The sequence below is a fragment of the Oryctolagus cuniculus genome, chromosome 1 (genome assembly GCF_051225735.1).
Source record: "Oryctolagus cuniculus isolate XC-2025 breed Fujian yellow rabbit chromosome 1, ASM5122573v1, whole genome shotgun sequence".
NCBI lineage: Eukaryota > Metazoa > Chordata > Mammalia > Lagomorpha > Leporidae > Oryctolagus > Oryctolagus cuniculus.
The window spans coordinates 212893657-212913735 of record NC_142867.1 but is presented as its reverse complement, the minus strand read 5'-3'; the positions used below and the strand labels follow the sequence as shown (position 1 = coordinate 212913735).

The 20079-nt window shown below is 44.0% G+C and overlaps 1 protein-coding gene across 6 annotated transcripts in view; it reads left to right on the top strand.

Annotated features, from left to right (window-relative positions):
* The window catches only part of CTNNAL1 (catenin alpha like 1), a 68516-nt gene that overhangs the window by 4382 nt on the left and 44055 nt on the right, over positions 1 to 20079 (top strand). For 3 of the 6 annotated variants that reach the window (XM_008255847.5, XM_008255935.5, XM_008255890.5), the window contains exons 2-3: positions 12091 to 12280; positions 18867 to 19054. In XM_008255847.5, coding sequence (XP_008254069.1) covers positions 12091 to 12280; positions 18867 to 19054 — 378 coding nt within the window. Of the gene's footprint in view, positions 1 to 744; positions 871 to 6071; positions 6126 to 12090; positions 12281 to 18866; positions 19055 to 20079 lie in introns of all 6 variants that reach the window. The other 3 variants (XM_089319230.1, XM_089319234.1, XM_089319240.1) reach the window with 3 other exon arrangements.

Sequence of the window (20079 nt, the reverse complement as noted above, 5' to 3'; positions counted from 1 at the left end):
CTTTTCCCCCCATAACTTTCCTCCCACCTGCAACCATCCCATCTCCCACTCCCTCTCCCATCCCATTCTTCATCAAGATTCATTTTCAATTCTCTTTATATACAGGAGATCAATTTAGTATATACTAAGTAAAGATTTCAACAGTTTGCACCCACACAGACACACAAAGTGTAAAGTACTGTTTGAGTACTAGTTATACCGTTAATTCACATAGTACAGCACATTAAGGATAGAAATCCTACATGGGGAGTAAGTGCACAGTGACTCCCGTTGTTGATTTAACAATTGCCACTCTTATTTATGATGTCAGTAATCACCCTAGGCTCTTGCCATATGAGTTGCCAAGGCTATGGAAGTCTTTTGAGTTCGCTGACTCTGATCATATTTAGACAAGGTCATAATCAAAGTGGAAGTTCTCTCCTCTCTCCAGAGAAAGGTACCTCCTTTGATGGCCCGTTCTTTCTGCTGGGATCTCACTCGCAGAGATCTTTCATATAGGTTTTTTTTTTTTTTTTCCAGAGTGTCTTGGCTTTCCATGCCTGAAATACTCTCATGGGCTTTTCAGCCAGATCCAAATGCCTTAAGGGCTGATTCTGAGCCCAGAGTGCTGTTTAGGACATCTGCCATTCTATGAATCTGCTGTGTATCCCGCTTCCCATGTTGGATCATTCTCTCCCTTTTTTTTTTCTATTGGTTATTATTTTCAGACACTAATCTTGTTTATGTGATCCCTTTGACTCTTAGTTCTATCATTATGATCAATTGTGAACAGAAATTGATCACTTGGACTAGTGAGATGGCATTGGTACATGCCACCTTGATGGGATTGAATTGGAATCCCCTGGCACGTTTCTAACTCTACCATTTGGGGTAATTCCGATTGAGCATGTGCTGAACTGTACATCTCCTCCCTCTCTTATTCCCACTCATATTTAACAGGGATCACTTTTCAGTTAAATTTCAACACCTAAGAATAATTGTGTGTTAATTAAAGGGTTCAACCAATGATATTAAGTAGAACAAAAATACTAAAAGGAATAAAGTATTAAGTTGTTCCTTGACAGTCAGGACAAGGGCTGATCAAGTCACTGTTTCTCATAGTGTCCCTTTCACTTCAACAGGTTTCCTTTTAGGTGCACAGTTAGTTGTCTATTTTTTTTAAAGATTTATTTATTTATTTGAAAAAGTTACAGAGAAGGAGAGACATAGGCAGAGAGATATTTCACCCACTGATTTACTCCCCAAATGGCCACAATGGCCAGGGTTGGGAGCTTCATTCAGGTCTACCACATAGGTGCGGGTGTCCAAGGACTTGAGCTATCTTCTGCTGCTTTCCCAGGCTCATTAGCAGGAAGCTGGATTGGAAGTGAAGCAGACGGGACTCAAATTGACACCTATATAGGATGCCAGCATTGTAGGCAGAAGCTTTGCCCTCCATGCCATGCCACATTCCAGTCCCAGGAAAGGATTTCTTAATACACCAAAAGTACATATTCTAAGCAAAGATTGACAACTTCAATTTCAGTATAATGAAGAACTTCTTCATCCAAGCACATTATACAGATGGAAGAATAAGCCACAAAGTGAGAGATTATGATTGACACCTGGATAACCACCAAATGACTCATGGTACCAAGAATAAATAAAGGACTACTTCATTGAATCAAAAATATAAAAATTAGCCATTAAAAATTGATCACAGAGGGTGCTGGCACTGTGGCATAGTGGGATAAGCTGCCGCCTGCCACACCCTGTATTTGAGTCCTGACTACTCCATGTCTGATCCAGCTTTCTGCTAATGTGCCTGGGAAAGCAGCAGAGGATGGTTCAAGTCCTTGGGCCCCTGCACCCACATGGGAGACCTAGGAGAAGCTCCTGGCATTAGCCTGGCCCAGCCCTGACCATTGTGAACATTTGGGGAGTGAACCAGCAGATGATAGATCTCTCTTCTATCCCCCAACCCCTGCATCTGCCTCTCCTTCCCTGTAACTCTTTCAAATAGATAACTAGATCTGTTAAAAAAAATTGATCAAACAAATAGTCGTGTTGCTATAGAGAAAACAAATAGTTAAAAGATATGTGAAAAGATGTTCAGCTTCATTAGAAATCAGTTAAGTATGGCCAGCGCCGCGGCTCACTAGGCTAATACTCCGCCTAGCGGCGCCGGCACACCGGGTTCTAGTCCCGGTCGGGGCGCCGGATTCTGTCCCGGTTGCCCCTCTTCCAGGCCAGCCCTCTGCTGTGGCCAGGGAGTGCAGTGGAGGATGGCCCAAGTGCTTGGGCCCTGTACCCCATGGGAAACCAGGAAAAGTACCTGGCTCCTGGCTCCTGCCATCGGATCAGCGCGGCGCGCCGGTTGCAGTGCGCCGGCCGCGGCGGCCATTGGAGGGTAAACCAACGGCAAAGGAAGACCTTTCTCTCTGTCTCTCTCTCTCACTGTCCACTCTGCCTGTCAAAAAAAAAAAAAAAAAAAAAAAAAGAAATCAGGTAAGTATAAGCTAAGCTAGAATGAGAAGTGTTGGTGATAGATGTGGAGATGGAAGGCATGTCAATGGTACAACCATTTTGGAAGAGTTTGGTGAAATCTAATAAGACAGAAGGCAGGTATTATCTATAGCTCTAGGTATCCCCTGCACATGGACTACAGAAATGGATTGGAATATGGACAGCGTTTTTTTGTTTGTTTGTTTGTTTGTTTTTGTTTTGTTTTGTTTTGCTTCTGATGGCAACACACTGGAAACTATGCAGTAGAATGTTTAGGTCAGTTGTGCTATATTCATACAGTGTGACAGTATATATCAGTGAAATAAATGAATCACAGCTATAATTATCAATATAGATGAGCCCCAAAACCATGTTGAGCAAAAAATGTTTAAAACTAGGTATAGCTAAACCATGTCTCATTTAGGATTATATTAATATGTGCAATAGTAACAATAAAAGAATAACAAGCACAAAATCAGGACAGTTTTTTTTTTTTTTTTAGATTTAAAAGTATTTATTAGAATCAAGGACCTCTAGCTAGAGTGGCGTGGAGGGGGACATCCAGAAGAGGAAAACCCCAGGACAGTGTTTTCTGTTCGAGTCAGGGAGAGAACTGATGTGGACAGGGAGGAGCTCACTGGGCACGTGGGCTGTCAGTGGCACTGACATTGTTTCTTAAGCGTGGTGAGGGAGAGGCATAGGTCTTCATTTATTTAAGTTGTCCATATGTAATTCGTATAACCTCATATGTGGTGTATTTTATAATTCAGGTGATTATTTTGGAAAGCTCCGAACTAAGAACCGAGTATGTTCTTTGCAGAGCATCTTTTCCCCCTCCTTTAATAATAACTTCACCCCTGCTGCCCAAACTCCCACTCCCAGGCTTTAATAATGACTTCACCCCTGCTGCCCAAACTCCCACTCCCAGGCTTTAATAATAACTTCACCCCTGCTGCCTAAACTCCCACTCCCAGGCTTAGCAGACTTCTACCCAAAGACGGGTAGAAGGGTATCAGGCAGCTCTACCCTGGTGTGGAATGTGATTCTGCTTCCTACTAGCCTTTTCCTGTCTATAATGGATTTCCTCCACTTACCATAGTGTACACCCTTTACATTTCTAAGATGGCTTCATCATTTTCCCATTTCTGTCTACTTTGTCCTAGGTTAAAGGTGAAGAGAGTAGTTAAGGCTCTTCCGTGCCCTTTGCTGATTTGTATTTGTCGATACGTGTGTGTGTGCAGGTTTTTAATTGCAGAGATAAACCATAACATTTAAAAGTAAAAGGATTTGTGAGTGGAATGCTTTCTTTCTGCCTTTTGGAAAACATACTGTTGTGATTAGCGTGTTTGCTTCCATATTATTTTCTATTTTTTTTTTTAAGATTTATTTATTTATTTGAAAGGCAAAGTTACAGAGAGAGAGATCTTCCATCTACTAGTTTACTCCCCAAATGGCCACAACAGCTGGAGCTGGGCCAATCTGAAGCCAGGAGCCGAGAACCTCTTCTGGGTCTCTCATGTGGGGGCAGGGGCCCCAGCACTTGGGCCATCGTCTGATGCTTTCCCAGGTGCATTAGCAGGGAGCTGGACCAGAAGTGGGGCAGCTGGGACTTCAACTGGCACCCATATGGGACGTCGACGTCAAAGGTGGCGGCTTGACCCATTATGCCACAATGCCAGCCAGCACCCCTCCCCCATATTGTTTTCTATGGCTAATTTTTAAATTTGTATAATTTTGAGAATTTAAAAATGAGTTACGCCAGGAGATGAACTTCTCTTCCTGGCCTCTAGGCCGTTCCTCAGGTCCCAGGGGATTGGGCTTCATTCTTTTTTCCCACCTGGACTTCTTTCCTTGATGTCTTGCCTTAGCACAAAATAATTAAGTAAACTTAAGAAAGTCCATTTCAATCAAGGGTTTACTTTGAGTTATTGCAGAGAATGAGGAAAACATCACAAACATGCAGAAAGAACAGAGATCGTAGCCATCTAACCAGTGTAATAATAGCTAATGGTTATATAATGCTATCATAGACAATCATATAATGCTTACTCTTCTGAGTATGGTGCTTGATATTTACTCATTTATTTGTTCCCATGATCACCATACAACCTTAGTGCTATTATTATCCCCATTTTCACAGATTGAGCAGAGTCATAGACAGGTTAGGTCACTTGCCCTGTGCTCACGTACTGGAGCAGAATTCAAACCTGTGCCGCGAGGGAAGGCAGAGTCCCTGCTCTGCACCAGGGGGATGGCCTGTACTCGATGCCCTTCGTTGGAAGGTATCAGGTGACGCTGTTCTCCACTCCACAGCAGACTGTGGTACATCAGGTCCTCTTTCTTGCCCCACAGATGCCTTCTCTGCCTCTTTTCTGCTTTAGTCGGGCATCCTCTAACAATCTCTAAGAGCTGTCTGTTAAGGCGGCTGCAGGTAGTGACTGCCTATTTAATATGCCTGCTATTTCTGTAGTGTTATAGCTCAGATGTTATTTGGCACATCACATTTGACAAAACACTCTCACTAGCTGACTTTCTCTTGATCCTTGGCACAGTCCTAGAAAGAAGGGGAGGAGGGTAATGATAACGAATATAGGAAACTTCTAGTTGTACTTATGAAAGTTATATTTATTAAATAAAAGCTTTCTATAAAAATAAAAATAATTTTAAAAAATGAATATAGGCAACTTCCTGGCTTGGTGACCTGGGCACATTCTTAACCTTTCAAATTTCAGTTCTTTATATATAAAATGAGAGTAGCAACCTAATGATACATCTATTAGATACTAGAGTTGTAAGCATTATGAATTCATACATGGAGAACATATTGGCTCATGCCTGGTACTATTGTGTTTAATAAATATCAGCTAGTCTTTTTTTTTTTTTTTTTTTGCATGATAAGGAAATTGAAGTTCTATGTTAATTTTGTGAAACTGTTTATATGTATATGTATGTATAAAATAAGACTGGGATGAATTGTGCCAAAATGCTCACAGGTAGTAGAATTATGGGTGATTTTTCTTTCTCTTTAAAAAAATGTTTATTTTTCATTTACTTGAAACAGGGGAGGGGGAAGAGAGAGAGAAAGAGAGAGGGAAGATAGCTCTTCCATCTGCTTATTTACTCCCCAAATACCTCTAACAGCCAGAGATGAGCCAGGCCAAATCCAGCAGCCTGGGTCTCCTATGTGGGTGGCAGGACCCCAGGCAGTTGAGCCAATGTCTGCTGCCTCCCAGTATGCATTAGAAGGAGGCTAGATCAGAAGTGGCGGAGTCCGACTCTTAACTGGTTCTGCGGGAGTCCCAAGCAGTGGCTTACCCTGCTGCACCATAGCACCCACCCCTGATTTTTCTTTCTTGAGTCTTTTGTATATGCCCCATTTAAATTTTTTTAAAAATTGTATTTATTTGTTATTTATTTGAAGGAAAAAGAGAGAGATGTCAATCTTCCCATTGCTGCTGATTCACTCTTCAAGTGCCTGCAGTAACCAGGACTGTGCCAGTCCAAAGCCAGAAGTTAGGAAGTCAGTCTAGATCTCCCTCATGGGTGGCCGGGACCCAGGTACTTAGGCTGTCATCTGTTGTCTCCAGGGTGTGCATTAACGGGAAGCTGGAGTCTGAAGAGGACATGGGACTCGGACCTAGGTACCCTGATATGGGATGTGGGCATCCCAGTGTCTTAACTGTTTTATCAAATGCCTGCTCCCATTTTTTTAAAAAATATTTTATTTGTTTATTTGAGAGGTAGTGTTACAGACAGTGAGAGGAACAGACAGAGAGAAAGGTCTTCCTTCTGTTGGTTCACTCCCCAAATGGCTACAAAGGCAGAGCTGTGTGGATATGAAGCCAGGAGCCAGATGCCTCTTCCTCGTCTCCCATGTGGGTGCAGGGGCCCAAGCACTTGGGCCATCCTCCTCTGCTTTCCCAGGCCACAGTAGAGAGCTGGGTTGGAAGAGGAACAGCTAGATCTAGAACTGGCACCCATATGGGATGCTGGCACTGCAGACAGAGGATTAACCTACTGTGCCGTGGCGCCTGCCCCATCTCCCAATTTTTTTTTAAGATTTATTTTATTTATTTGAAAGACAGGGTTACAGAACAAGAGGGAGGGAGGGAGAGGTCTTCCATTCACTGGTTCACTCTCCATATGGCCACAACAGCCAGAGCTGAGATGATCTGAAGCCAGGAGCTTCTTCCTGGTCTTCCACATGGGTGCAGGGGCCCAAGGACCTGGATCTTCCTTCACTGCTTTTCCAGGCACATTAGCAGGGAGCTGGATTGGAAGTGGAGCAGCCAGGACTTGAACTGGTGCCATATGGAATGCTGGTGCTGCAAGCTGGGGCTTTAACCCACTGCATCACAGTTCCAGCCCGCATTTTTTCTTTTTTTAATAAGCAGCATGTACATAGAACTTTTGAACAACCTCCCTTTTAAAACATATGAAACCAATTTTAGGTTATAAGTAGACCCTTTAGTAAGGAAATTTATTAATTACCATAGGTTCTCTCAGAGCCAAGTTTAAAGGCATACCTATCTCTATTTGGAGTGAACATTTTCCACACTGCCTCAAGTAAGAGGAAGACAGCCACACCTAATTATGCACTGGGGAGGATGCCTGTGATAAAAGCCAAGTGTGTGTTTGGGAACTGAACAATACTTGGCACTTCAGCCTAATTGCAGAATCTTTTCTTTATAATTGGAAATTTGTAACACTATGTAAAGGATTTGATAAATAGAACCATCTTAGTCTGTGCAACTGTAATAAAAAATACTTAACAGGCTTGAACAACAGAAATTTATCTTTCACAGTGTTAGAGGCTGGGTAGTAGGAGATCAGATTGCTAGCAGGTTCTGTATCTAGGGAGGGACTTGGCCTCAAAAGTGGCAGCATCCTGTCAGTTCCACTTTATTCTGTTAGTTAGAAGCAAGTGACTAAGTTTATTCCGCACTCAGGGAGAGGGGAGCGAGAGCCGACCTCTCGAAAGGAGGAATAGCATAGCATTTGTGGATGCACTTTGGGATGACCACACTGACTTCTGGCCACAGGTTGTTTATGTCTTCCCACCTGCAAGCAGCCTACCCTCAACCCGACCCTCCTAAACGTGCATTAGCAGGAAACGCAGGATGATGGCACCTAAACCCCAGGTTTTTTTTTTTTTTTAATCTGTAGGAATTCCTGAAGTGTTACTCCGTTCAGCTATAGGATAACATATGGTATATCCCAAACTGTTTGGTTCATAAAATGGGAAATTGGACATATGGGGGTAACTGCCACCACTTGTGTCCAAAAATGGGGACAATTTAATCCACTGCCCGGGCCCAAATTGGCTGCTCCTTGATTAAGACTCAAGTCCGGGGGATAATTCTCCAAGGCTCTTGGTGCTGCCGTCTGAGTCACCATTACCGTGAAAGGTAACCCCTGTTTGTAGCTGCATAGTTTGCTCACCCTGGTGCCTGCCTGTGGAAGCTTGGGATACAAAATCTGCCTTTCATTTTTGTGTTGATCTCTCCCTTTCAGTCTGAGCAGGTGGTGTTTCTGCTGATACAATTATGTTAATTTTGTTGGTCTCCTCTGAGCCATAGGCAAGGTAAACTCTTCTCTAACTTGTGCTTCTGTGGGGGTCTGCACCTTCCAGCTTCTTAGGAAACCTGTTTTTCCATCTGAATGGTTAACAGCAGCACCTCCTTGGATCTTTCTGAGATCCTGACATTAAGATTGCATCGTCGCTGGTGCCCTGGCTCACTAGGCTAATCCTCCGCCTTGCGGTGCCGGCACACCGGGTTCTAGTCCCGGTCGGAGCGTTGGATTCTGTCCCGGTTGCCCCTCTTCCAGGCCAGCTCTCTGCTGTGGCCAGGGAGTGCAGTGGAGGATGGCCCAGGTGCTTGGGCCCTGCACCCCATGGGAGACCAGGATAAGTACCTGACTCCTGCCATCAGATCAGCGCAGTGCGCCAGCCGCGGCAGCCATTGGAGGGTGAACCAACGGCAAAAGGAAGACCTTTCTCTCTCTGTCTCTCTCTCTCACTGTCCACTCTGCCTGTCAAAAAAAAAAAAAAAAAAAAAAGATTGCATCGTCACACTCTAAGCATCATCTTTAGATCTTGCTGTCTTGACCGTGTACTGGATTTTATATATTTTTGCCTGGAAGCCATCTGGAGAAGATAGGACTTTTCAAAGCCAGCAAGTTCTGGCTTGTTTCTATTTAACAGTGTTTCCCTTAATTTTTCTTTTTTTCTCATACATTTTATTGTAAGCAGCAAGAAGAAACCAGGTAGCACCTTCAAAGTCTGCCTTGAAATCTTAGGTAGACCACTGCTTTCCATGTTACTGAGGATGACTTTCTATCACTGTATAACAAGGGTCCTTTTTCCCTTGAGTTTCCAATAATATTTTTTCCATTTTCCTTTAAGTTTTAACCATAGCTTCTGCTATGGAATGGTGTCCCCCCAAGTTGGAGCTTTATCTCCATAGTGATTTTTTTTTAAATATTTATTTATTTATTTGAAAGTCAGAGTTACACAGAGAGAGGAAAGGCAGAGAGAGAGGTGGGGGGGCGGGTCTTCCATCCGATGGTTCACTCCCCAAATGGCCACAACAGCTGGAGCTGAGCCGATCCAAAGCCAGGAGCCAGGAGCTTCTTCCAGGTCTCCCACGCAGGTGCAGGGGCCCAAGGACCTGGACCATCCTCCATTGCTTTCCCAGGCCATAGCAGAGAGCTGGATCGGAAGTGGAGCAGCCATGTCTTGAACTGGCACCCATATGGGATGCAGGTGCTTCAGGCCAGGGTATTAACTCACTGTGCCACATCACTGGCCCACGTAGTAGCCCTCTTAGGTGGTTAGATCATGAAGGAATCCTCACAAATAGGATTAAAACTTTTACTTTTTCTTTTTGAGAATTATTTACTTATTTGAAAGGCAGGTTAGAGAGAGAGAGAGAGAGAGAGAGAGATCTTCCATCCACTGGTTCGCTCCCTAGATGGCTGTGATGGCCAGGGCTGGGCCAGGCCGAATCCAGGAGCTTCTTCCAGATCTCCCAGGTGAGTGGCAGAGGCCCAAGCACTTGGGTCATCTGCTGCTGCTTTTCCTAGGCCATTTGCAGAGAGCTGGATTGGAAATGGAGCAGCTGGGACATGCCCATATGGGATGCTGGCATTACAAGTGGTGGCTTTTACCCACTACTGCACAACGCTGGATCCCAGTATTTTTATCTTGAGGGAACCTCTTTTATTTTCTGCCATGTGAGGACACAATGTGCCAACTATGAGGAATGGGCCCTCACTGACTCTGAATCTGTTGACACCTTGACCTTAGACTTCTAAACTGCCAGAATTGTAAGCAATAAACTTCTGTTTTTTGTAGATTACCCAGTCTCAGGTATTTTTGCTTTAGTAGCCCAATGTAAGTCACCTTTCTCAGAGGTCAGAAAGTTTCTACAAAGTTTACTTAAAGACCAATCACCTTCCATTGCCTGGTTTCAAAGCCACTGCCATATTTTAGGTTATGACATCACTCTAGACCTTGTACCAAAATCTGTATTAGTTATCTATTGATGCAGAACAAATTATTCCAGATTTGGTGCCCTACAACAGCATATATTTATTATAGCTTCTTTGGGTCAAGAATTCTGGGTGGGAGCTGGCATTGTGGTGTAGTGTGTTGAGCTGCCACCTGTAACATAGGTATCTTATATGGGGACTAGTTTGAGTCTTGCCTATTCCACTTATTTTATTTTTGATTTCCATTCTGTTTTTTTTTTAATATTTATTTATTTATTTATTTGAAAGAGTTACATGGAAGGAGAGGCAGAGAGAAAGAGAGAGACAGACAGGCAGAGAGACAAAGACAGAGAAGGAGAGGGAGATCTTCCTTCTGATGGTTAACTCCCCAGATGGCCACAATGGAGTTGGGCCAGTCTGAAGCCTGGAGCTTCCTCCAGGTGTCCCATGTAGGTGCAGGGGCCCAAGTCCTCGAGCCATTTCCCACTGCTTTCCCAGGTGCATTAGCAGGAAGCTAGATCAGAAGTGGAGCAGCTGGGACTCTGGTGCCCATATGTGATGTGGGTCTTGTAGGCAGTGGCTTTACCTGTTACACCACAGCACTGGCCCCTACTCCACTTCTGATCCAGATCCCTGCTAATGTGCCTGGGAAAGCAACAGAAGACAGCCCAAGTGCTTGGGCCTCTGCATGTGTGAGACCCAGATGGAGTTCCAGGATCCTAGCTTCAGTCTGGTCTAGCCTCTGCCATTGAGCCATTTGGGGAGTGAACCAATGGAAGGAAGCTCGCTCTCTCTCTGTCTCTCCTTCTCGCTCTGTAACTCTGCCTTTCAAGTAAATAAATAAATCTTTAAAAAAAGAATTCTGGGGTGGCTTATTTGGTGGTTCTGGATTAAGGTCCCTCATGAAATTGAAATAGGAATGTTTGGCTGGGTCTGCAGTAATCCAGAGGTGACTGGGCCTGGAGAATCTTCTCCAAAATTCACTCAGCTGCCTGTTGCCAAGAGGCAGTAGTTTCTTACCCTTGTGCAGCTCTCCCTGGTATTGCTTGAGTGTTGCTTTGTCTGTGTTCTGTTGCTGTAACAGAACACCTGAGATTGGGTGATTTATCAAGAAAAGAGGTTTGTTTTGGCTCATGGTTTTGGAGGCTTGGGGTTCCAAGATCTGGTGGCCACGTCTGGTGATGGTTTTGTGGTGTATGTAATATGGCAGAAGTTGGAAAGGCAGGTGGGTGCATGAGGGAGAGACAGAACATGAGGGGTAGGGCTGGTGCAGTGGCGTATTGGGTAAGGCAGAGAGAGAGAGAAAAAGAACTTCTGTCCACTGGTTCCCTCCCTAAATGCCTGTAATGCTTGGACCGGGCCAAAGCTAGGAGCTAGGAATCCAAACAAAGTCTCCCACATGTGTGGCAGGGACCTAACTGTTTGAGTCATTACTGCATGCAACATTCTTTGGTAGCTTCTTTTTATATGTCAGCATGCTTCATATACTAGTTTTCTAAAACATTTTGAAGATTTGTATTTGTTTCAATGAGCTGAACTTGTCAACTTTTAAATTTTATTTCTGGGCCTGGGGGCAAGTATTTCTTTTACTTTGAGTCTGGTGCAGCAAAAGTTAGAGAAATGTAAAACATAGATTGTGAAGTATCTGGTTAATTGGGTCAACATGTATGGCACAAGGACTGTTTTGTACACCCCGTGCATCCTGGTGGCAGCGGAATGGAAAGCAAGGGAAGAGATGCAGTAGCCCGAGACGTAGTAGAGGAAGCTAGATCGGAAACTCGCATTTCCTGCGGGATCTGTGAAAGTCATGACCTGCCCACTTCCACTTTTCTCCTGTCTTTACGATTCACTGAAACATCTGGAGGGACTCTGGAACCATATGCCCCTCAAAACTTCTCTCCTGAACTTAGAATTGTAACTAATGGGAACCTTGTCCTGAGGGAGGAACGATGTGGGATGCTTTGCTGGCTGTGTGTCTCTGGTTGGGACCTCTAAAACTGTCCATTTGGTTAATGGGGGTAATCCAGTATGCTGCACTTACTTTTCTTAGCTTCTGTGACACAGCCTTTAAAAAAGATACTTCAGCAAGTTGCTTTTATCCTCTATTTTTAGATCACTACCCTTATTAATCATAAAGATAATACCAAAAAGTCTGATAAAACTCTGCAAGCAATTCAGCGAGTTGGACAAGCTGTGAACTTGGCAGTTGGAAGATTTGTCAAAGTAGGAGAAGCTATAGCCAATGAAAACCGGGATTTGAAAGAAGAGATAAATATTGCCTGTATTGAAGCTAAGCAAGCAGGTATGTGGATGTTGATCGTGAAGCTTACTTGTATTATTTTTAATTCTTGAGATATGATGATAAATTTTTGTTTCATTTGAGTAAAGATGTGCATTATGCTTTTTAACGCTCTGATTGTGGATACCAGGAAAGAAAGGCCTGGATTAGCTTCCAGGACTATTGCACTTTTCTGGCTCAAGTCCTGAATTTGAAATAGTTACCCTTCCACTGGTTAGAATAGTGATCTGCCATCCTCCTCACCTGCCACTGAGATATGAGGGCTGCAGACACGTGTGAGGCGTGGACTTTGCCCTCAAAGGGCATCAAAGGGCTTTTATCTTACCTCCCACATGTAGGAAATGGAAATAAAATGCTACAGCAAACAAATCTTTTTTTTTTTTTTTTAAGATTTATTTATTTGAAACAGTTACACAGAGAGAGAAGGAGAGGCAGAGGGAGAGAGGTCTTCCATCTGCTGGTTCACTTCCTAGATGGCTGCAATGGCCAGAGCTGTGCTGATCTGAAGTCAGGAGCCAGGAACTTCCTCCAGTTCTCCCAAGTGGGTGCAGGGGCCCAAGGACTTAGGCCATCTTCCACTGCTTTCCCAGGCCAGCAGCAGAGAGCTGGATTGGAAGTGGAGCAGCCGGGACTTGAACCAGTGCCCATATAGGATGTAGGACTGCAGGCGGTGGCTTTACCCACTATGCCGCAGCGCCTGCTCCGCAAACAGATCTTAGTGACTTCCAACTTGATGGTTTTTTACAATTCTCTATGGCTGGTGACACAGGATCCTGAGGTGTTTTGAGGGCTATGAATAGTTTGTTGAAGTGTTATTAATCTATTTATTCTTTCTATAAATGCCTACTGATTGCTGGCTATTACTAGGCTTTTGAGGTTGTGGGAGTTAGTCATGTACAAATCTGTCAAAAGTCTGTCCTCATGAAACTTGCATTCTAGTGATGGAGACAGACCATAAACAATGAGTAAGTAAGTATGTAATACCAGGTGGCGACAGTTATCATGAAGAAAGAAAGTTGGGTAAGGGAAAGGAGACCCATCTGGTGCTATTTTGGAGCGGGCAGGGTTTCTCGACTTTGATGCTATTTACACTTGGAGCTGGATAATTCTTTGTCATCAGGGGTTGTCTCGTGCACTGTGGAAGGTTTAGCGACATCCTTCGTGTCTGCTTATTAGCTGCCAGTAGACAAACCAAAAATGTACCCAGACATTGCTGTCTGTCTTAGGGAGTCTAAAAGGCTCCTGTTTGAGAACTACTGAGATACAAGATCTAAGGAAGGAATATTAGAGCACAGACTGCCAATGAAATTTGGATCTGTTATGTGAATGCCTGGGCAAATAGGAACTTAGGACTTTGTTCTAACTATATTGGGTGGCTAGTGGGAAAATTTGTATAGGCAGTGATACAATCTCATTTGTATTTGAAAAGGATAACTATTCTGTGCAGAGAATAGATTTTATGGGGTGTAAGGGTACAGTAGAGAAACAAGGGGTGGTTGTGGTGGCCCGGATGATAGACAATGGTGATGTAGACTATGTGATAACATCTGAGGCAGTGGAAGGTGGTTGCATTTGGAAATATTGTCAAGATGGAGCTGATGGGATTTGTTGATGGGTTGAATGTGGGATGTGACAGTAAGAAGAGTCACAGATAATTCCAGGATATGAACAGCTAGGTAAATGATTGTGCCATTTCCTGCAGTGGACAACCGCTGATGGGTTGTCAAGGGAAGGAAGTGGGTGTAATAAGGCTGAGTAAATATGGAGGGACCAACCAGGTCATACATGGTCCTGCGTGTTATGGGAGTGACGTAGGTGTTACTCTGTAGGTAACACAAAGTCACCAAGGAATTTTAAGCCAGATGAAAGACACATTATTTTGTATTAGAAATCTTTCTGGTAGTATGGAGGAAACAAATGAGAGAGGACAGGTTGAAAGAGGGTTGAGACTGAAGGGAGGGAGATTAATATGGAGACTTATCAGCTAGACCAAGACAGGACTATAAAGAGCAGGAGGAGTAGAGAAAACAGTCATTAATATAGTTGATAGACGGAACTGGGTTGTTGACTAAAGGAAATGGAGAACTCTGGGCTCACTTGGGTTTCCAGCAGTTACTGGAACAGGGGATAGGTTTTATGTGGGAAGCAGGGGACATAGCCTTTTTCTATTCATAATTTCTATTCATAATTCAAATTTCCCACTTTTAAAAAGGATTTATAATAGCTCACATTAAAAGGCATGTTCAATAAACCCATTAAAATAGGAGATAAAAATAAATGTGCTAGATACTTTGGCAAACCTGATTATTTTAACTAAGCATGAAATTTATCTTTATACTTCCTGGAAGGGAAGACAAAAGTGTGGGAAACAGCGAGTTATATAATTCTCATTGTTTGTCAAAAGGAAACAAACCAGCTTGTAAGAGGAGAAAGAGACTTTTTCCTGGCACTAAAATTATCGTGTGGGCACTCATAAAACAGACATTACATAATACAATGGACAATTCACCAGCAAATATTGGGATGTTCTTCATATTATTGTGTCTTGTAGCTATCTTGATTGAAGCAAGAGTAGGGATTTCAATCTTAATCCGTCTACTGCTAGTCATATGACATTGTGCTATTAACCATGTAATACTGTGCCATTAAACTTTTCAAAGCTTCAGGGTTCTCATCTATAAAATGGGGTTGTTTGTGTTTATAGAGGTATTTTGATGTAATGCTCAATAAATATTGTCATTTTAATTATTACTTTTTTTAAGATTGCATTTATTTGAAAGTCAGTTACAGGGAGGGAGGGAGGGAAGGAGGAAGAGAGAGAGAGAGAGAGAGAGAGAGTCTTTCGTCCACTGGTTCACTCACAAGATGGCTGCAATGGCCAGTGCTGGGCCAGGCAGGAGCCAAGAGCTTCTTCCAGGTCTCTCATGTGGGTGGCAAAGGCCCAAGTACTTGGGCCATCTGCTGCTGCTTTTCCCAGGCCATTATCAGGGAGCTGGATCAGAAGTGGAGCATGAACTGGTGCCCACATGGGATGCTGGCATCATAGGTGGCAGCTTTACCTGCTATGCCACAGCGCCAGCCCCCCTACTTTTTATTCTTCCTCCCCTGTGTTGAACTCTTGCACTGTATTTTTACTCTTTACTTGGCAACCAAGCAAGGTTTAGATTTCATTTGAAAGTTTAGTAAATAGCTGTGTTTGGTTGACTTTTGGATTTTACATTAAGATATAACACGGGGGCTGGTGCTGTGGTATAGTCGGATAGGCCTCCACTTGCTGCGCCAGCATCTCCTATGGGTGCTGATTCGTGTACCGGCTGCTCCTCTTCCAAACCAGCTCTCTGCTATGGCCTGGGAAAGCAGTGGAAGATGGCCCAGCTGCTTGGGCCCCTGCACCTATGTGGGAGACATGGAAGAAGCTCCTGGCTCCTGGCTTCAGATAGGCCAAGCTCTGGCTGCTGCAGCCATTTGGGGAGTGAGCCAGTATGTGGAAGACCTTTCTCTCTGTCTCTCCCTCTCTAACTCTACCTCTTGAATAAATAAAATATATTTTTTAAGATATAACACTGGTTAGTTGAATATAATAAATTAAAAATGGCAGCCATGAAGCTATATGACAACTTTGTGGCTTTTTCAGGAAAGTAATTTCTGAACATTGTGCATTTTGAACATCTTTATAATTTTTTTAAAGATTAATTTATTTGAAAGAGTTACACAGAGAGAGAAGGAGAGGCAGAGAGAGAGAGAGAGAGAGAGGCTTTCCATCTGCTGGTTCACTCCCCAGTTGGTTGCAATGGCCAGAACTGTGCCAATCCAAAGCCACGAGCCAAGAGCTTCTTGCAGGTCTTCCATGCAGGTGCAGGGGCCCAAAGACTTGGGCCATCTTCTACTGCTTTCCCAGGCCACAGCAGAGAGCTGGATCAGAAGTGGAGCAGCCAGGACTCAAACTGGCACCCATGTGGGATGTTGGCACCACAGGCGGCAGCTTTACCCGCTACACCACAGCACTGGCCCCAAACATCTTTATAATGTTAAGGGAGCTTTTGCCCAGGTTGGTGGAGCTGATCCAGTGTTACCATCCTGTACTTTTGAGTTCAGTGCCTTGTTTAATCAGACAAAGGAAAGGTTAACAGTGCCCTATGGGCAGGCTCCTATGTAGTATCTTTGGTAACTGAGAACTACAGGAAATGTTAATGTTTTCCAGAGGAATAGAGGCAACATTTTCATCCTTTTAGCTATTGCTCATAGAATGTGGACAGTTAATTGTTATATGTGTCTTAAGATTTAGTTGGAAGCAGTTTTGTTCTCTGTATGTTTTGCAATCAAAACTTTGCATTGGTTACCAATTGTTGTGTAACAAATTAACCCAAGCTTAGCAACCTAAAACCACAAGCATTTATTCTCTCACATAGTTATTGAAGGACAGGAATCAGGGAGTGCTTACCTGGGTAGTTCTGGTTCTTGTCGCTCTGTCTCCCAAGGGTGTAGGCCAGGTGTGGGCTGGGCCTCAGTTATCTGGAGGCTTGGTTGGCTGGCAGGATCTGCTTCCAGGCTCCTCTGCCTAGGTGAGCCTTCCCTGGGGGCAGCCGGCCTGAGGCCTTGCTTCCTCACCACTGTGCCTCTACTTGTTAGGGGTGGGCTGCTTATGACTTGCAGCTGACTTCCCTAAGGGGAAGGAGCGAGAGAATGTGAAGCAGTTCTTTCCTAACTAACTGCCATGGCCTCACCTCTGCTATACTAACCTGGTGGAAGGGGACAATGTAAGAAAGTGAATGCCAGCAGCTGGGGTGGTTGAGAATCATCCTGGGCCGGTGCTACGGCTCACTAGGCTAATCCTCTGCCTTGCGGCGCTGGCACACCGGGTTCTAGTCCTGGTCGGGGCGCCGGATTCTGTCCCGGTTGCCCCTCTTCCAGGCCAGCTCTCTGTTGTGGCCAGGGAGTGCAGTGGAGGATGGCCCAAGTCCTTGGGCCGCGCACCCCATGGGAGACCAGGATAAGTACCTGGCTCCTGCCATCGGATCAGCGCGGTGCGCCGGCCGTGGTGGCCATTGGAGGGTGAACCGATGGCAAAGGAAGACCTTTCTCTCTGTCTCTCTCTCTCTCACTGTCCACTCTGCCTGTCCAAAAAAAAAAAAAAATCATCCTGGAGCTGACCATAAACATCATCTGTTGGCAGAGCATCAGCCACGTCTAGTGGCTTATCCTGCTTGTGTTACTGTGTCATTTGAAACCTCTGTTGTCTGATATGAAGTTTATCATCTCCCTTCCCATGTACTTTCCCAGGTGTGTTAGCAGAGAGCTGGATTGGAAGTGGAGCAGTCGGGAATCAAACTGGCACTCCTATGGGAAGCTGACATGGCAGGTGGTGGGTTAACCCACTATACCACAGTGCTAGCCCCTAACCTCCAAGCCATTTCTCATTCTTCCTTTCCTTCTTATAATTGGTCAGGCACTAATTTGTGTTTTCTTTCCTCAGTATCTCCTCAGTCATCTTCTTTATAGTTCTGTGGTTGCTATCCTAATTAGTTCTTCCCATCTCATCCCCACAGTTGAAATGGCTTGAGTCTCTTTGTTCCAATCCATTTTATGCTCCCAGCAGATTGATCTTTCAGAACATTGACTTTTTATCACACCCTGTGTTCTGTCTATTGAAATTCCAATACTTTTCCTCAAAATCCTTAGACTATGGGTGGATGAAACATGATTGTATGTATTCAATAGGGTGGACAAGGTTTTTGTGAGAAAACCAATGCACTATGCATGTAGGATTATTTAGGACTTTAAAAATTATCTTGAATACTTCAAGATGATGGAAACATTTTTTTTTTTTTTAATTTTCAAGATCGTATAGCAGTAAGGAGGTTTGGAGAATATTATAGCCTGATTTCATCTTTGAGGAGAGCAATCATTTGTATTCTTGTGCTGATGGAGAGTTGCTGTATACAAATCAGAAGGTCAGATAGCAACAGTGAAGATGAGAATTTTTTTGTCCATCATGTGAATTCTCAGGAGGAAGGCTTTTTGTGCCCAGGGTCTAGGCTGACCAACAGACACACTTGCTTATTGTTCTGTGTTTACCCCTCTCATCACTGAAGAGGTTAGCTATCCTTTGGGGCCTAGTGCCTCATCTTTCTGCTCTCTCTGGACGTCCCTAAAAATGCAAGTCCCCTGAGGTTGTGGTGACTAGTGGGGACTCCTCTCCTGCCCCGGCCCTGCACCCACCCAAGCCCTGGCACCTGCTTACTGCTGTAGTTTCAGGTTCTTTTCTTTTTCTCTAATGTCTTTAGAGCAGAAGGCTTTTAGCTTGTGTAGTTGGTCATACCATTGGAAACAAAATTTATCTTGCTTTTCAGACAGGGCAAAGGCAAACATTCGCCATGTTCTTGAGTGTGCTATTATGTTTGTCATTGCAAAGCTTTCTAGGGTAATCCCCATGATGATCAAAGCAAAGCTGTTTCTTGTTCCTGAAGCGAGACTCCAAAGCTGAGTTTCTCCCCATCATGCATATTGCCTTGACAATTAGATGAAAGTCGGGATTTTAGTTTAATTGTGTCTTATTCCCAATTTAACTTCCCCATCCCCTTTCTCTTAGGAGAAACAATTGCAGCACTTACAGATGTAACCAACTTGAATCATCCAGAATCTGATGGCCAGATCACAATTTTTACAGACAAAACAGGAGTTATAAAGGCTGCAAGATTACTTCTTTCTTCAGTAACAAAGGTGTTGTTGCTGGCAGACCGAGTCGTCATCAAACAGATAATAGCATCAAGAAATAAGGTATCTGCCTTTCTGTTGTTGCTATACTTTGGCCTTTCAGAGTTGTTCAGAAATTTTTGTAGCATAATTGGTAGTCTGGCAATGGTTTTCTATTATAATTGTTTATAACTCTAAATGTCTGTAACTTAAGTGTTTCTTCTACACCTATAATTGCTGAATTTTTTAAAAGATGTATTTATTTATTTATTTGAAAGGCAAAGTTACAGAGAGTCATAGCCACGGGGGCGGGGGGGAGGTCTTTTATCTGCGGGTTCACTCCCCAGATGGCTGCAATGGCTGGAGCTGGGCCATTCCCAAGCCAGGAGCCAGGAGCTTATTCCTTGTCTCCCATGTGGGTACAGGGACCCAAGGACTTGGGCCATCTTCTACTGCTTTCCAAGGCTGTAGCAGAGAGCTGGATCAGAAGTGGAGCAACCGGGTTTCAAACTGGTGCTCAAAGGCCATTTTTTAAAAACATTTATTTATTTATTTATTTGAAAGGCAGAATTACAGAGAGACAGAGACAGAGGCAGAGAGAGAGAAGTCTTCCACCCGCTGGTTCACTCCCCAAATGGCTGCAATGGCTGGAGCTGGGCCCATCCGAAGCCAAGAGCCTGGAGCTTCTTCTGGGTCTCCCACATGGGTGCCAGGGACCAAGGACTTGGGCCATCCTCCACTGCTTTCCCAGGCACATTAGCAGGGAGGAGGATCAGAAGTGGAGCAGCTGAGACTCAAATCGGTGCCCATATGAGATGCTGATGCTACAGGCGGCGGCTTTATCCACTGTGCCGCAGCGCCAGCTCCAAGGGCCTAAACTTTTGAATGCAAATAATATTTCTTCTCAGAAAGTCATTATCCCCTTATTGAGGCTTATTGATAGAAGCTTTAATATTTTTAAAGAGAAAGCTTAATTCTTTAAAGATTTAATTTATTTGAGAGGCAGAGTAACAGAGAGAAGAGACAGAAAAGTGCTGCTTCACTCCTCAAATGGCTATAATAGCCAGGGCTAGGCCAGGCTAAAATCAGGAGCCAGAAACTCCATCCTG